This window comes from Stegastes partitus, unplaced genomic scaffold (assembly GCF_000690725.1).
Source record: "Stegastes partitus isolate 25-593 unplaced genomic scaffold, Stegastes_partitus-1.0.2 Scaffold1855, whole genome shotgun sequence".
Taxonomy (NCBI): Eukaryota; Metazoa; Chordata; class Actinopteri; family Pomacentridae; genus Stegastes; species Stegastes partitus.
Window position 1 is genome coordinate 80,297 of NW_007579586.1, and position 18,912 is coordinate 99,208.

Consider the following 18,912-nt stretch of genomic DNA (forward strand, 5'->3'; position numbering starts at 1 on the left):
TAATAATAATAATAATAATAATAATAATAATAATAATAATAATAATAATAATAATAATAATAAGCTAACTAATAAAAATAAAGAGGCACGCAGAGCAAACTGCGAAACTAATAATAATGGCATCTACCAGAGTGGAGTGGATTTTTACCTCAGTGATTTGTGTTTTCAGTCGTGGTTTGCCTGTGACGTAAAAGGCGCTTTTGTATTCTAGTAACTTGCACACAACTTGCTGTGATGCCAAACTTTCTATCATCTCTGTGGAGCTGGTTCCATGTGGGCAACTAGGAACAATAGCTGTTTTATGAACACGTGACAAACACCTCAGCGGTATAAGCCGAGGACAGAATGTGGGAGATACACAAGTCATTAGTGTGTAGCTCACTTGGCGTTATCACCGAGTGCATGAGGGACACTTGATTGCGGCTTTAGATGTTCAGATGCGTAGTGTTTGCTGACCTCAAAGAAGCACTTCTTGAGAGAGGCTGGGACTTCTCCATCCAAAACCTGCAGAACTGCTTCGATATCTTCCCTGGCAGCATATCCGCCCAGATCACTGGCAAACAGGCTGAAGAGGTCTGTGAGCACACACACACACACACACACACAGTCAGAAGAGAGTTCAGCTTTATCACAGTAAGGCAGACCTCTTGCACGCAGCAGCAGCGAGGACGATAGAAGCTACAATGTCAATAACGTCCTGCTGGATTTGACTCCCTGCAACACATCAAGTACATCTATCAGAATAAGACTGAAGAAGCGACAGAGAGGAGAGAGGAAGAGGGATAAACAGAAGAAAAGAAGTGTGGATTAGGGGGGAAAAAAACACTTTAATTCCATCATGGCTGTTAATAATCAAAAGAATTCACCCATGAAGGAAAAATGCGTCACTATGTACTTAAATTCACGTCAAGTTAAACACCTCTATGCTTTAAGGCTATTTCTAGCTTTAAGGATGACTGGCTGAGTTTACTCTGCTACAATGAGATCTGCGTCACACAAACATAAAGACATGCTGGCTATAATTGTGAATGTTATTTTAAGCTTCTAGTGTTCTGATAGTACACGTCCTCTTCTCTTGTACAGGAACAATGATGCGTCAGAGACTTTTTAAGGCTTGTATGAATACAGAGCTCTTTGGGTAGGCTAATCACGACAAAGGTTGAGTAATTGTGTTCGAAAATGTCAGGTTCATTGATAAACAGTGGGGTCATTCCCAAGTGTTCCCATCGAAAAAACTATAAAAAGCTTAACAGTCTGCTGTGAGAGCTGCTACAGGTGAGCACAAGCTAAAGATTGTGCTTTGTGGAAACACACAAACCCTGACCAGCTGTATTTAGTTCACTGAATCAATTTAGCATTGTTAAAACAAGGTAGGGTTCCTAACATTTAAGCAGTTTGATTATTTCAGCAGCTCTTACTGCCTTCTTCTCTAACAGCGAGCAGAGGCTCAATGGTATCATTAATATACCAAATAAAATAACAAACACAGCCCAGTTTCATAAAGCTGATGATCTGGGGTATATTGGTAAATGAACCAGGTAATTAATTGTGCCGGAACATCATTGGCAGAAAATGTAGATATGTCCGGTTATAGTGGAGGAAAATAGCTGCCAAATGTCTTTATCGAGTGGCTTACAAAATACAGAAAAGAAATATGGCTTAAGTGGAACCACAGCTCCTTGACGACTTATCTGTTTATCGGATTATATAGACAGCAGAGTGGAATGTAAAAGCAGTGCAATTTGGAGTTTGGTACAATCACACCAGAAATTATTAAGACACCTTCACTTCTTGTACACTTTGTTTTGCTGTAAAAATTCATTTTAAACAGATCTGTACTACCAAACCTGTAATGACAAAGCTATTTATTTATTTATTTATTTATTTCTAATTCTGTCTCACGAGACAAAAATGTTACTCTTGGAGCACAACTCCAGGCTAATCATCTGGTTAATACCACCCCTACAGTGCAGCATGGTGGTGGCAGCACCATGCTACTGGGATGCTTCTCAGCAGCAGGAACACAGACACTGGTCAGAACTGAGTCAAGGATGAATGCACCCAGAGAGGACCTTGAAGAAATGCTGCTTCAGAGTGCAGCGAACTGAGCATGGGGAAACGGTTCACCTTTCAGTATCACTACGGCCTGAAGCAAACAGCACAGGCATGACAAATCTCTGCCCTCGAGTGGCCCAAACAAAGTCAAGAATTAAACCCAACAGAACATCTGTGGAGAGACCTGAAGATGGTAGTTTATAGACACTTCTTATCCAATCTGACAGTCAGTATCTGTAGTGAGCAGATGTATCAGATAGATGGATAAACTGCCCAAATGCAGGAGCACAAACTTGTAAAGACTTACTCAAGACTCCAGGCTACCAACACCACCAAAGAGGTTTCTACAAAGTACTGAATTAAGGGTCTGAACACTTTTGTTAATGACAGATGTTAGTTTTCGATTTTGAATAACTTTTCAATATATTTTTTTTAAATTTCAAAAATGTATTATTCACTTTTCCATAATAGATAATTGATTGTAGATGAATAGGGAATGGACATTTTGTCTGTTTAAAATTAAATCTACTGCATAATAAAGTGTTAAAAAGTGAAGGGCTCCAAATACTTTCTGAAGTGACTGCATAGAGATGAAGTCTAACTGTGGCATAATGCTGCATCAAGCTGGATTGATTTATTCATGCCACTGCTATTTGATACAGACATCATTTTTGTTATTTTTTCCACATGCATCACAAAGAAATTAAACGACTCCAGACCGCCTCTGTGCACTGCTCCCATCAGACTGGCCAACAATGAACTGGATGACTCTCTCTGACTCTCGATAGCAAAGGGTAGACTGTTGCTTTAAGTTTGCAGAAACCAGTAAAGAACACTTGCACTAAATATACATTTGAACGGACTGATGCGTGCATGGGGCTCTCACAATCAGTGAGCACAGGGACTGTTCACACAGCTCGCGTGCCGACTGTGCTACCAGAACACTTGTTTCATTCGTCAGCTGTATATCATGATGCATGTCCTGTATTCTCCATCCTTACAGAAGCACACTGCATTCACAAAAGAAAAAAAAAAATGAAGACCTTATCTCATAATTATAATGTGCTATCTCATAATTACAAGAAACATTTTAGACAATGAAGTACGCCAAATTACCTATTAAAGCTTCACTTTTACAATGTACCACTGGATGCACTGACAGCTACCACTGAATTACTTAGACACTGATGAAATCTTAAAAACTGGAGGACTCTCAGGCAAGTTCTGAAGTGTTCCAATCCCTGCCCCATTTGCCTATTGTGCATTACCTCGTAATTATGAGATTAGGAGATATAAAGTCCTAATTGTGAGATAAGGTCCTAAAAAGTTTTTTTTTCTTTTGTGAAAGGCAATGAGTTTCAGGACATCTATTTCTTGGGGCTTTAATAAGTTAAGCAGCCAAAAACTAACGTATTGCAGTGCTTGTAAATCAGAAGCTGCCCACCTGGAGTATGATCAGGGCTAAACATACACAGTTAAACTGCTTTAAGGTCTTCATATGCCCTAAGTACAGCACTCGGAAGTCAAAAAAAAAAAAAACAGAAAATGACCCTGACACAGTGTAACACCAGGTTCAGTAACTTTCTGTCATTTGGGCATGCAGCCTTCAATGTTTCAAATGACTTAATGGATAAACTGAGGCATTAGCTGGATGGGTTTTTACAGACACTTAATAGTAAATTCTGTTCAAGTCAAGTTCTGTCACACAGCATCAACATGAGGTTATAAGGACCAACTTACACTTGGCCTTCTCCTCATCGCGTCCTCTGGTCAGAAGCACCAGACCCACGATCAGATTGTTAAAGTGCAGCCCTTTGGATGAGCCTCCGAACGAAGTGTAGATCACCTGAAACACACACAAAATAGAAATGTGAACTTCAGAACCTCTTGGTGCTCACGCCATCATGATCAACAGGTTTAGCAGAAGTCCGGGACGACCGGGAAACTCCGCTAATGTGCAGATGAGAGACGGATTCTACCGAAATCTTCAGCTGTCAACAGTCTGATTACAGGTCTCTATAATTTCAGTGTGACAATAAAACAGGTGAATATAATGGAGTTACCACTTGTTAAATTCGCGGTGATCTAATAATGCAGTCACGTAATAAAAACAACCTTTGAGCAGAAGTTTAAATAAAACCAAACACACTACAACGCAAAGTGCTGACTCGCTATGCATAACACATCCCATTTCCAGAGCATATTCTAGACTTTGATGGCAGGACGGTGTGCACCCTAGCAGATGAGTTAGAACATGGGGGTATCACATTGCAAGATTACTTTGTTTGTGGCTGCACATGCTTGTTTAAGCATAATCTCTTTCCATCTTTATTTCTCTCCCCAACCCACACACGGAGAAGCAGATACGTACAGAGGCTTAAATGAGGGATAGGAAAGAGCAAGAGGAGAGGGAGCAAGAAGAGCGTGGGTAAGCAAAAGAAGGCAGCTAAACAGTAATTAAAATTTAGCTTAATTCCATCAGTGTTTCCTTGTGGTTATTTACTAAATTAAAAATAGCAGCAGATAAGACACTGAGCAAAAAGCAAGGGAGCAGATTGCACGACATGGGAATGAAAGACCTGATAATACGTCTGGAACTCAGCAGGAACCAGAGCTGTTGTTTATAGATACACATGTGTGTTAGGATGCGCCTATTCCAATATTGTCAATAACAATAGATCTGACTTTTAAAGAGGACACTGAGTTTTAAAGAGGGTTTTGATTGTGGGCACTAAATAAAATGTGGACATAGCCACCATAACGTCATCCATTGGTTGGTGGTCTTGAACAGTTTAGATTTTGTCTGCCACCCTGAAACACACCCTACCCTGTCGACTATTTTACTCTAAATGGGATTGTAATTTACAAAATGAAGATCGCGCTGTATTCAACAGGTCTTAAACTAGTGATTGAGACCATAAACTCATTAGGTAATGTTTACTGAGCTAACAAACTGAAGGAGAAGTGGGGCCATTTTCTCAAAGACTTCCATACAGTCTGGCCTCTTTTCGGAACCAGGGGATTCATCCAGTTCAGGTTTAAAGCACTTCTACGCTGGCTTCAATCTTCAGACCTGGAGTCCATCTTTCACATACAGTCTATGCTCAGCAACCCTTTGGTTATACTTGTATTTCCTGGCTCTAAATGTCGCTTCTAAAAAGACAGCTGCTGGGCATTGGGGTGGTCCATTAGATGCATTCCATATTTTGCACTACATATATTCTGGATTTGATTCTCAGCTGTGCGTTCTTGTTTTATGCACTCCTTCTTCTTAGGTCCAGTGGGCTCTGAGGAACTGACACCCGACTGGATCCAAACTTTGCTCTTTCTAATCTCGTTAAATCTCCTTTTACTGCCAAGGGTCTTTTGTCTGTGCGTCAATATGCCCAATACCCGACCCGAGTGGGATTAAATGGATCTGAGTGTGTGACATATCTAGGATCACATGGCGTGCTGCTTGTCATTGCAGGGGAGAATGGTGAGCTTTGAGGAAACAGGAGAATGCAATGCAAGAAAATAGAGGTGTTTTTGGACATGCTGTTGTTGCTGTTTGTGTTTTCTCAGCTGCATTTTGGATTGTGTGTAATTATCCTCTTTCTGGTTTGGAGATGCTGGTGCTCAGGTCTCTCTTTTGTCATAACTGCCTGCATTTGACACAAGACAGTGTAGAGGTATAGAGAACGAGAGCAGAGATACGACATGCTGCAAAGGTTCCCCAGCTGGGAATCGAACTGCAGACTTTGCAGTTACACTATATATACAATACAAAATATCAATGGATGTATGCATGTCACGTTCAGGTGCGTTTTCTGTGGGTCCACTTTGGATCATGGACATATTTTTGGACCTCTCCCTTTATTTCTTCTTATTACAACTGCAACAAGAAATTAACAATAAGGAAAAGTAATTTCGTACATGTTTGTCTACAACATGTCAGAAAATATCAGAAAAGTGAACAATGCCCATTTAAAATTCTATCAGTTCAGGTAATGATTTCAGAGGACTTATTTCAAGCAACACTTCAAAACCCAAAATATTGACTTTATCCATTCATTTATGACAAAAAAGCAGCAAGTCATCAAAGTAATAACACCTTTGGTGGCACCAAAGCACTTAATCAAAACAGTTTCTGATTATTTTATGTGCACTGATGAATTTCCATGATTCTACTGTTTAATTTTGAATAAAAGCAAAACATTATGAACTAAATTTGTTATCCAGAAAACTTGCAAATTTTTCAGGTCCACAAGTAATGTCAGTATTGTGCAGGGTCCATAAGATCCTGTTCAAATCACAGAAAGATAGTAAGAGATTAACCTTTCAGTTATGATTCTTCCGTCAGACCCAGTGTTCCCAGGCAACGACTGATGTTACACTCTCAAAAGAATATTACATCATTACATCGACGTTTGTTTCAGGCCTTAGAGTCACATTGGAGGGAGGGACCTGGGTCGCTTTTTGTTGCACTGCATGATGAAATCGTGCGATACAAAAACACTGAGATAAAAATATATCTATCATCCTTACAAAATCCAAATCCGCTCAGCTTTTCCCCGGAAGCTGCTGCCCGTGATAGGGGGTGCTGTTGCGGTCTAGCGAAGCTGAACTCACAGAGCGTGAAGGAGAAGTTTACGCAGCAGTGTCTGCAAACATGCAAAGCGTTTGAGGTGACTCTGCAGTCAGTGAGTTGATGAAGCATGTCCATGTCAGTGGGTCACGTACAGCAGAGCAGCTTCACTTGCGGTTAAAAAAGGAAGCCAAACCGTGTCATACGCTAAATCTAAATCCAAAACAAAAACACTTCCCCTATCTGCTGCCTTCTCACCGTCTTCTGAAATTACTTTCCCAGTGCTTAAAGAAATACTGCTGCTTAAGCTTCCTTCTCATTTAAACATCTTTTTATTAGAAAAACAAATCCAAGTATCAGCAAAATAAACTAATGAGCACATGTACTGATTTGTCTACTGATCTATTTATTAACCTTATGAGCCCGAGGCTATTTTCAGGGTACTTATAGGAGAGCTTTACTTTTAAACGCTTATCTTGATCAATATAAAGGTTAACCAAACATGTCGTATCTTGTTTTTCGAGGCCATCCTGATTTTCTATCATTTTATATGATAATATTTGCTGAGTTTGTGTATTGAACTTTATATCAAAGACAAATATATATATATATTATGAGATGGTCATGTTTTTACATGTATCTCACCATAAGATGCTGGCAGTAGAGATATCTTTTCCTAATGGTGTAGGGGAGATTATCTAGAATCTGGCAAAATCAGGACTATGATGGGGGGATATTGCATGACTTAAAAACTGGGACAAATATGTACTTAGTGCCTTATGCAAATAAATGTCCTTTTTTTAAGAGAAGGGTCACCCTACAGTCGAGGTGGCAAACCAAACACCAGTGGCTCTGAGAGTTAAAATGTAACTATATGTAATTAAGGTTTTTATTCATTTTCATCCGCAGTGCTCAATGATTATACGAAACCTCCAGCAGCTTGATGATTCATTCTCTCCCCTTCTCTGGCAAACAATACAGCGCTGCTGACTCTGTATTTTACAAACACATTCATCTTGTTCATTCATATCGTTTGATTGAACAAGAGTCACAAAAACAGTTTCCAAAATGTCCTATGTGACAAAAACGTGATAAAGTATGCAAAACAGGTACAGTAAAATGAGATGAAAAGGGGAACTCCACCCATCCTACGCGTAAAGGTCAGTTGTCATGGAAAGTACTTCAACCTGTAAAAAGAGCTGCAATCCGTCTTTAGGGGCTCTGAGGGACCTTTGTCGAGTCGGTAAAAATAACCCTGCTGATGATAGGGTAGGATGCACAGTTTTTTTGGAACATGACCAAAATTAGGGGCGAAAAGACAGGAAACCATGACCTGCTTAACATTTTAACTAGATTTGTTTTATTTTTTGTTAAATTTGTCCTGTTCTGATTCATTGGGTGCAGGCTATTGGGATAAGTCTTTCATTTCCACTGAATATTTCACGTGACATTTATCTCCCATTGTTGCATCCTTGGCCTGATGACAATAAAGATTCTAAAACAAGCCAGAGCATTTACCCCCCTATGGCAGAATGGTAATGAGGTGCAGCTTCACCGTGCTCCAGTGCAGACACAGTGCTGTGGACATACAAACTACATTTTGCCAACCCAAAACAAAAAGTTGGCTAAAGGAAGTATGAACTTGAGCTACTTAATTTTTTCCAAACCACACTAACTCATTAAAATAAACGGTTGTGTGAGAAATTAGAATTTGCCTGTCATGTAGTTTACTCTTCATCAGCCTGACAGTCTGATTATGTCCCTCCTGAGAAGACAGCATGACATTGATCACAATGTCAAAGTGTTTGGACTGACAATTTCATGTGTGTGTGTATAATGCATATGCATAGAAAATGAATGAATCAAGCTTCTGTCTTCACAACAATATTTTAGTTCAGAAACAATATTCAACAATATCAACTGAGTGGAATCCCCAGATATTTAGGGGAAACCCCTGAAACAATCCATTAAGTCATGCATTGCCACCAGTGTGCCCCCACTCACACGACTGTGGGGGCGTTTACAGTCATCAGCCACAGTGGTGTACTTTACAGTGGCTTTTTTTTAAAAAAATCATGTCGTGCTAAAAGGAAGAAACATATATTTTTATCTTGTACGCAGTACATGCAGGGCCCATCAACATTTAAGTAAGGTGTTGAGTTCATAAATAATAATGACAAAAAAAACCCCACTATAAAAGAAACCAGTTGTGACTGCCGGGTCTCAGAAACACATGACGCAGCTTTGACATGATACTAAGTGGATCTTATAGGATTTCTCAATACATTTGGAGCAGAGTGATGTTATGCAACGTATGACTACATGTAATGAGAGTGCATCAGTGGTGGGGAGGATCTCCTACTAAACACTTGGTCAATGTATTTCCTTTCCACTATATTACATTTTATGCAGCGTTTGCAACTAATGCACCACTAACTCAGGCAGCAGCTACTTCTTGCATCTCTCAGATGCTTTATGCTGGCTTGAAACTCCACTCATGAAAATACATTGTTGCACATCTGTCATTGCCAACAGACCTCGGTTGGTTTTCAACTAAATGAGCATTACTTTTTCTGTATAAAAGAGACAGGCAGTTACTTTCCAGCTCAGGATACTACAAAGATGGTTTATTTGACCATGACTGTATAATCTCTGGTTTTAACTCTGTTCTAAAAGAGGCTGTTTCAGTGTTGGTGGTATTTGCTTTTAACTAGTAAATGGTGAGTTGCCAGTCAGAGTTGCGGTTATAAAATCAGTAGGTTAATGCTTGGAAATGGCTCTGAAGTGACAGGTTGAAGCGACTGATTAACATGTAGAGCTAACGAGCTGCCTTTCTGTCTCTGCTTCATATTTGGTCAAAGCACAAGAAAAGCAAACAGATGTAAACAACTGCTGAGTTTACTTTGCACAAAGGCACACCAGTCCAAGTCATTTAATATATGTGTTCAAATAGCTGTTTTTCAGCTTATTTCTAAATGTCCCTCAGCATTTGAATTAAAAAGGATTAAAGCTAATGGCAATGTTAGGTATGTTAGCCGCATGACATGCTAACTCTCATGATTTGTCCTATTGTTGTGGGGACATTGCTAGTAGAAATAAATAAAAAAAAATAAAAAAAGAGTTCACTGAAACTTCAGTTCCTCAAATGCCAGGCGCTCGTGAAGACGTTTGTGTTCACTCTTGCAGCCAACAGCAGACGATCTGCTGAGCTCTGCTTGTGATTAAGACATTTTGCAGTTAGCAGAAGCAGATCTGGAAAGTAAATAATCCTGTTGAACTGTGAGTTAGCAGTTCAACCTGAAAAGCTCTTCTCTAAAGCAGCAGGAGATGAGGGGACAGGATTATGCAAATGCTTAGCTGGTTACCAAGTTTCTACATAGAAACTGGACACAATTCTTGTAAAGCTGGGAGGCAAACGAGTTGAGGGTGGCAGTGGAATGTCAGTAGTAAGCATTGTGACATTTTCACAATTTTAACACCTTCAAGTTTATAAAACAATAAAGACAATAAAAATGGAGTTTCACCAAATGTGACCTTTAATAATCTGGTTGTGCATATGTTCTACTGAAGCCTAGCAAGTGTGTACATACAGCTCTCTGTTTATATAAAAAGTCACAGTTTTGAAAGTTAAATTCTACTGATATAAATGTCTTCCTTTTCGTTTCCCTGGCTTGTTCCCTGGATTGATACAGTGAGAAGATATCCTGCAGCAGTGTGTCAGCTGGTCAGCGTTAGCTCACATATAAAATAATTTGTAATTTCAGAGATTGCAGTTTTGTAGCAAACATGATTTGGTGAAAATGAGCTGAGTGGATGATATTTTTTTGTGTGTGACATCTCAGAGTCTCAGCTTGTTTTTTGTCCTCCATTTGCACCTTATGTGTTCATGAGACGAGAATATGATGCGTGTTTATTCAAGGTGTTCTGAAAGAAACAAGTGATGGGCAAAAAGTGTTCCACAGATTTCCCCTGAGAGATTGTTAAAGAGCTAAGCTGTGGTCAACAGCAGTCAAAACGGGAACAAATACACTGTTGTTACATGGAGCCCATTTGTGTGAGGACGATGACCACAGTAGGGGAAGTGATGTGACAAAAAAAGTCTGAGGAACCGGCTGTGCAATCACCAGTTGAGCTAACAACACCTGACGAGTGGTAGGCGCAAATAAATACTTAGGATGTGTTTGCGTTATTTATCAATCAACCAACATGAAGCTATGGGGTCATGCAAGTGTAATGTATTAAAAGTGCCTCAATATAAACATTACAGTCAGCAGTTTGGCTAACACTGACCTTATGTGCCTCGGCGTTTAAAAATGTGTGTGTTGTGCAAAGAGAGGATGTGAAATTGGTTACATATTCATAGTTTAACAGTAGACAAAATTCACAGATCAGCAGTAGAGAAAACAAGAGAAATGCGCAACTTTCAGCAATTCCTTGAAAACATTTTTTAAAAAAGTAACTGGCTGTAATTCAAACAGTTAAAACAGTTGCAGTGCGCTTCCAGTTTGTTGAGCTGCACAAGGCAACTTTTTGTCAACACTGAGGACAGAAGTGTGTCGTTTAAATAATCTATAGTGAAGCTATTAATGGACTAAACTAAGCAGGCGTTTCTGTGTGAGTTCCACATGGTGTCCACTGACCTGTACAGTGTGAATAGAGGAGCTGCAGGTTCTGGTGAGTTGATTTAAACATGCACAGTGTGAGTAAACACATTATTAAAAATCCCCCAGTGTGTGGAGGCCATCACTGCCAGCATGCTACAGCTGACTGACAACAACTGGTGCTCCGGGTGGAATTTCTCACACAAAGAATGTGAGTATGTTGATATAAACAGACTTCTGATCGGAACCGTGTGGATCACAGTGTGAAATGAACAGAAGGCTCCTCCCAAACCCAGCGTCCTGTTGTAGTTTGTATACATACACCCATATAAAAACACAAATAGGGCAACAAAGATAAAACGTTTTATTCTTTCTTCTTAAGCCTTTGTGATTATCTTGAAGGCAAGTAATAAGCCGGTTCCACAAGAAGGTATCCATCTACCTCAGGACGAATTTGCATTATATAGACGGCGGCTGTGAAACAAGCCAATCTGATTTGGCTTAGCAGAGCTCGAGACTGACTTTTCCATTGGTTGCAGAGGTGCCCATGATGTTTTGATCATGGTGCAGGTAGAAGCCAGTAATGTAAGAACAGCCGATAACGTAACAACGGCCGATAACATAATAAATGTGCACTTTTTGGCCAATAACGTAATGAAAGCCCTGAACCAATAATGTAGTATCTTTTGGCCAATAACGTAATAGGTTATTATGTTATTTACCTGGTAAAAAAAAAAGGTTTTTTGCAAATGTAATAACCAGCCAATAACGTAATAAGTTATTATGTTATTGGCCAAAAGTTATTACGTTATTGGTTTCTACAGTGCATAATGTAGGTTCACCCCAAAATGGTTACTCAACTTTTGGCAATGCATTCTAATAAGCGCTACCTTTTTGTGAGTTTCTATACACAGTGGTAATTTCTTAACACATTATGGAATAGAACGTAAAAAATAACAAGGGTGCTGATAAATGCGTCATTCTTTAACCACACCACATTGGTCGTGAAGTGCGGTGTGTGGCGGAAAATTAGTTTGAAAAGAGTGCAATGAGTAGAAATGTCAGACTGACTTCAGCTGAAACCAACTGATTGCATGTACATAGGCCGATCACTCAGACACACGTGTTAAACTTGAGACGCACCGTTGCAACCAATGAAAATGTCTAGCTGCTCTTGATTTTTTTTTTGTCACATGTGTAACCAAGACTGTCCTGCTCTGGAGCGCTTTAAAGGGGCTGCTGAAGCTCCATGTGAGGCTCAGTCAAACTTTGGGAGTGCAATTTTGCATCACCAAATGTATCTTTTAATTGATATTTATTGACGTTGACATTATGTATTGATATTTATTGACATGAAAACTGTATGTACGTAACAATTTAAATCACTTCTTAAAACCCACTTTTATAGACTCGCTTTTGAGTGATGTTCTCTTTTATTTCTCTTTTAGATTTTCGCCCATTTCTTTTCTCTTTCTATATTGGTACTACCTGCCGTCCTTCTGTCTTTTATCTTTCTTAATCTACTTTCATCATACTTTTATCTTCAGCTTTTATCTTAACTCCCCTCTATGATGTTGTCTTTTTATTCAGTTTTACTAGTACACCTTCCAGGAGTGACCCAGCCTGTTCTTTTCCATTTCTATTGTGTGTATTTCTATATTTTGAGTGTTTGCCTGTACTTTTTATACATGTTGTTTTCCTGTTACCTCGTCTCTCTGTGTTGTATTTCTTTAATATGTAAAAGCACTTTGCGAATTCTGTTCTTAAAAAGTGCTATACAAATAAAGTTTATTATTATTATATAATTCATTTATTCACAACAACTCCTAGGATGATGAGCACAGCTGATGTGGAGCAGTTTGTACATTCATTCATGCAGTTATTTTAGTGTAGCCTATATGGTTAAAACCCACCTAACCGAACATCTGGCGTGCCACTGTGCTGCATTAACTCAAAGCACAGCCTTAGCAGGCAGTAAAGCCTCCAGAGATCCTGATAGTTTGAAATGATACCAATTTTAAACACAACTACTGACTTCACAATCAACTCTTAGCTGTCTCCTGGTAGAAACAATCATTCTAATATTATCCAATACATCAAAGTATTATGTGTCCTCTCTGCGTGACCAAAAGTATGTGCACCATCCTCCTGAACATGAGCGAATAATCAAAAGAAGAATGAGTTCATACATAAGACAGACTTGGTGCTGCAGACTTTTGCATTAGAGAAAATCTGTTTCTTGACTGCCTGATTAGACTCAGGCTTTCTTTGAACTGTCAGAATGTGCAGCAGCCATGGTTCTGTTTAAAGACACCAGCAGCAACCTTACATCTGGACCACTGTCACCACAGTAACGGCTGCCATGGTGACAAAGGAGGAGAAGGGGGGGGTGGGGGGGAAATGCTGAGAGACAGAGGAGGGAAGACGCGCGCTGTAGTGTTCAATAAACACATGTAAGTACTGGGTTTTAGGAGACTCGCAGCAGATGGGGGGAGGACAGGATGACTAACACTGGCATTACTGATGCACTTCAAAGACAAGGTATGTGTCGTTACTGTATCCTGAAAGACTGTAAGAAGCCCTGGTTGCATCATGCACAGGGTTTTTTTTTCTTCCGCAGTGGTAATGTTCTCTACAATGTAAAAACAGTTTTGAAGGGTTAGCTGAAGGAAGAGCTCCAAATGTGCAATGCTTGAAATCCACAGCCAGAAGACATTGTAGCACTTTCATAATACATAACATTAACCGATAGGGAAAAGAGCCGAAGCTAAATCCCACACAAAAGCCCACATAAATAATGAGTGAGGCAACTGTCTGCGCTGTCAGCTAGTAATCTCCCTGATCTAACACAGCAGGTGACAATGACTAAGACAGTGTGCATGTGCTTTGCAGTAATTAGTCAGAGCAGCATGACATGGGGGAAAAAATGTTGATCACATTTTACAACTGAAAGAAGCTTTTTTCATTTTGTATCCGCATGCCCACGCACCTGTTAAAGACACCACAAATCACTGTGAGGGAAACAATACTATGAAAGTTTCAAAAATGAAGAAAATCGGTATCACAGATCAGATTTTTAGATCTTCACGTCTAGAAACAAAATTCATGAATCCATGACAAATCCTGTACTGTAGTATAAACAGGGCGAGTTGATAAAAATAACAGCAATTTGTAGCAGCAACAGATACCTATCAATAGCAATAAGAAGCCTGTTACAGAGAAGGCTCTGCAGTTTCACTTAAATGTGCAGGAACAAAATCCAACCAAAGTGCTGTGGCTAATAAACAGCCTGTCACATCACTTAGAAATCTGAATGAATACTAATAAAACAGTCCGCCTTGCCCATTTTTTCAGGACACACTGTAAGCAAAGGTAAAGGCCCTCTCCAATCTAAACTTTTTTTGTGTATTGTTACCTCACTTGGATGTCATCTGCAGAATGACATAAGTCATGGGTGGAAGAATAAGCCGAATAGCTCTGTGTTTTGGACTGTAGTTTGATTATAAAATCAGTTCAAAATTCACAAAATCATTACTTAAAACTCCACAGACACACTGTTTCTGTGCAAAAAAACACATTTCAGGGGGAGACGAGGAGCAACAACATCCTCAGTTTGTATAAAGTCACCATAGTCGCTCTGTCTCTCCTTTCCTGCCACCTAGGAGTGTAACTGTACACAAAATTCATGGATCAGTGTGTACCTCTGCTTTGGACTCATGGCTTGGCATAAAAAAAGAAATGCAGTTAGGGTAGTTAAGTGCTGCATACTGTCAATAAGAAAAGACTGAGCTGTTTACTCTCAAGCATAAAATGAGTAAATCAAAATGTCCATCCAGACAAGTGCAACACATTCATAATTAACTTCAATTAACCATTAAAGTCGGCGGTGCAATTTCAGCTGTAGAACTTCACAAAGCAACACTGCCTTTCTCTCTTTCTGTGAACACTGAGGACGAAGCCATCTTGTTTTAATAAACATGGTGGCCAGTTGACTGACCCAGCAGAGAAGTCGCAGGTTCTGGCTGCAGAAGGCCTCTAGTGTGACTTAACTCATCGTACAGGTTTAATAAAAATGATACAACGTCTGCAGCTTTAAAGGCTAATCAAGCTTGCATGCAATATCTCATTGACAACTGTTGCATTGCCTAAACCTACTGGGTGGGACTTGCGTACGTCGACTTTTAACAGTAACTGTTTGGATCACAGGGCAAACTGAATACAATTCCTCTTCTTAAAAGCACATCTTGGCCTTAAGGACTAAGTTTAATTACTTGTAGTGACACTCGCTTTCTATAGGTGCAGTGTTTGACATCCGAAGGCTGTTTTCATATTCAGCTGCTGAAGGGGCAATCGCTTCTCTGAGCTCACCTTGAATCTAAATGTGCTTCATTGACGTATCAGCAGGATTTGTGACAAAACAACTAGTTTGGCAGCCAGTCATGGGTTAGTATGCAAATTATGTGTGAACCTGAAGCCTCCAGTGCATTCACTAAAAACGCACCTTTGTTTGGTGAAGGACAGAGTCTGACTTTATAAGATGAAAATATTCTATCTAAAAGTCGAGAGGATATTAGTAAACACAACAACAACACTTCTATTATTTTTGATCATCTTCGCAACAGAAAATTTCGACCTTTCATTGATCTACTTCATGGAAAAACTTACATGCTTTAATTTGCATTCCCTCTCAATGCGTTTTCCTCCTGAGTATTTTTAAAACTGTCAACTTCAATTGCCAGAAGGCAAAAAAAACTGCAGCTTTCAACTGGAGTAACTCGAGAATGACAAGTTGGGAAAAGTGAAGGGAAAAGCCTCAGTCAGGTGGGGATGTGTGAGGGGAACGAGAGACAGAGACTATATGTAACCGCAGGTCTGTGAATTCTGCACGACAGCCACAGTGTATATCATGAAAATCTAAGTATTTGCCTACAGTAATGCTGGTGCACACATAATGGCTGGATTTTATTGAGGGAAGGTGCATGTCGATGGCACCGATGACTCAGAGTTACTTGAAAGAAAGGCACAGAAAAACAACTCTGTATCTGCTCGATGAGTCTCTTTCCATCATCGGTGGCTATAAATGTATTCAAAGCAGCATTTGCAGATATTTATCCCTGTAAGCATTTTCACAATAACAGGATTGTATGGCTGATACATATAATAACTGTGATACATTCATTTTGTGAAACAGTTAGAAAGAGCCTAGTCGAAGTCTACTCAGTCTCTATAACCGATGGTTTACATTTAGGATTGATCTTGTCTAACATCCCACTCCATTGAGATTCTTCAACAGGAAATTCATAATGACGCCTTTTTAGAGGACCTGTAAGTCCTCTAGTGGCATGCAGAGCTGGAGTTAATGCAAGACTATCAGACGGAGACTATGGATAATAAAAAATCATTAAAGAGGAGGTATTAATAGTTCTTTTCAGGTTATTAAGGATCCACTTTCAGTACCAGTACAGATCCCTACTTTGGATGCATTTAATTAAGGAAGGACGACACAGGAGCACTAAAAGGTAAAAAGGTCTGTGCTATAGCTGATCCCAGTTATCATTCTGTCACTATACCCCCTGCTAGAAACCCCTCGCTGTAATACCATCTGGAACAATATTGATCACTCTCTTCCACAACACACTCAACAAAGCCTGTCTTTTCCAATTAATCTAAAGACAAAGGGCAAGTCACTAACATGGAAAAAACTCTCTTTCAAGCTGGTACTTTATTAACCCTCTGCACCTTAAAAACCCTGCGCCAAGTTTGAATAGCGTCTTCCAATATTGAAAAAAAAGGGAAAATACAGAAAAAAAAACTACAGTATTACACTAACTTAATTCAATTCAAGCTTTGAATGTTGATATTTCATCAATTACGTTGTTATGCATGTCTCATGTAAAAATTCAACAAAAAATACAAATAATTTACACCAGATCCTGTAAAAAAAAGAAAAAAAAGAAAAGTAAATAAAATAGATCCTGTGCTCAACTGAGAAGCCATTAGTGATTCAGCTGCCCCCCACGGCTACATGACATAAATTCTGGGTCTTTTTGGCTGAAATTTGGCTGAATGGGCTAAACTGCAGGATGTATTTACACAGAGCATATAGAGACAAGTATGGAAAGAAATTTACAATGTAAGCCAAAAAATATCTTTACAGTCATGAAAAATGAACAGAACCCATTAAAAACAGCCTTAACATACCGACAGCCTTGGATTCTGACTCCGACACGACATTTTATGTCACAAATAAGGATAACGACGTATTATCTGACTGAACAATCCGACAGATTGGCTACGTTCACACTGCAGGACTTGATGCTCAATTCGGATTTTTTTGTGAAATCCATTTTTTTTGCAAGTTTGTTCACATTTCCAATTAAATGCGACTTGTATGTGATCTTCTGTGTGAACTTCATACGACCCAAAAGTGTTCCGCATGACCAGAAGAGGACACAACGACGTCACACGCGGCGAGCGTGCTCATTGTTTGCAGAAGTAAACGCGGATGGCAACAGTGGAGCGTAACTGCTGCCGTCGCCGCCACCGATGATGGAAACAGAACTGTAACCGTTAACTAAACTGGCATCAGCAGCCAAGTACTGCCTGTGCGTTCCGGCCGCTTCGACCCCGTCAAAGCGTACCCCGATCCCAGGGGTGCGCTTCGACGGGGTGGAAGTTTCCCCCGACTGCGCCGAATATTCATCATTAATTGGGCCCAAATATCCAGAGCCCAGAAAGTGCTATTCGGATCAGCCCTACTAGTTATTATAACAACTATAAAAAAATGAATATTTACAACAAATCATCCTTCAAGCATCAAGCCCTCCTTGTATCTTTTGTATCTTGACCTCCATATTGACAATCCAACAGCCTTGCTATCCGACATAAAAAACTGTAGCTACCTATATCAGTCTTGGTAACACCTGTAGTCAGCACTTGGGAAAATGTGATATATGTTGATTCCATATTTTTGAGTTCTCTCTAGCCATGGTTGTGCTGTTTCTATGAAGGTGCAGGACTCAACCCTCAGAGAATAAAATAGGACAGGGGCACAAAACACCCAGAAACTGCTCAGGGTTCACATGGTTAAGAATCAGCCATCTAGATCTCTGTTGTCTGTGTGTTTAAGACCCAACCACAGCAATCAGGTCACTGGCTACCTGGAAATCATTAAGCATTCATCTGCGCCAGCACTTCTCACTTACACTGCATGTAGGTGAAGGGCGCTTGGTGTGTCACATAACTGTGGCTTACCTCTGCAACTTTAGGGGGAACTCCATCTCCAAGCACTTCCCTGTAGAAGCACTGCTGGGTCATGTAATAGGAGAGGCCACTGGTTCTCTTGAAGGCATCTTTCAGCCGCTTCAGTTCCACATCAGTGACTAGAGCGGCACAGAGAGAGAAAGAGAGAGATGTGATTAAATAAGGGGAGATCAAGAAACAGTTCAAGTCCTGCAGGTCACAGGGTGCATCTGTAAGAAAAGGTAATCCATAAAATAATGTGAGGAGTGTTGGACATAAAAATAAAAACTGTATGTGTGTGTGATAGTTTGTCTTTACTGAAACTGAAATAGTGACAGAAGTTTTTCTACTGACTAGTGTTAAAACTGTTGGCAGTGAGGTCTGAGCATTATCCTGAGACACACCTTTGAAGTTTACATTACAAGCGTTGTACTGGGTAACTGCAGA

The 18,912-nt window shown here is 39.8% G+C and overlaps 1 protein-coding gene across 1 annotated transcript in view; it reads right to left on the minus strand.

Annotated features, from left to right (window-relative positions):
- The window catches only part of usp32 (ubiquitin specific peptidase 32), a gene marked incomplete at its 5' end in the record, with an annotated part of 68,888 nt that extends 50,283 nt beyond the window's left edge, over window positions 1-18,605 (minus strand). Inside the window, 3 exons of the mRNA XM_008302683.1 lie at window positions 457-575; window positions 3,796-3,901; window positions 18,478-18,605. Coding sequence (XP_008300905.1) covers window positions 457-575; window positions 3,796-3,901; window positions 18,478-18,605 — 353 coding nt within the window. The remainder of the gene's footprint in view (window positions 1-456; window positions 576-3,795; window positions 3,902-18,477) is intronic.
- Window positions 18,606-18,912: the final 307 nt, after the last annotated feature.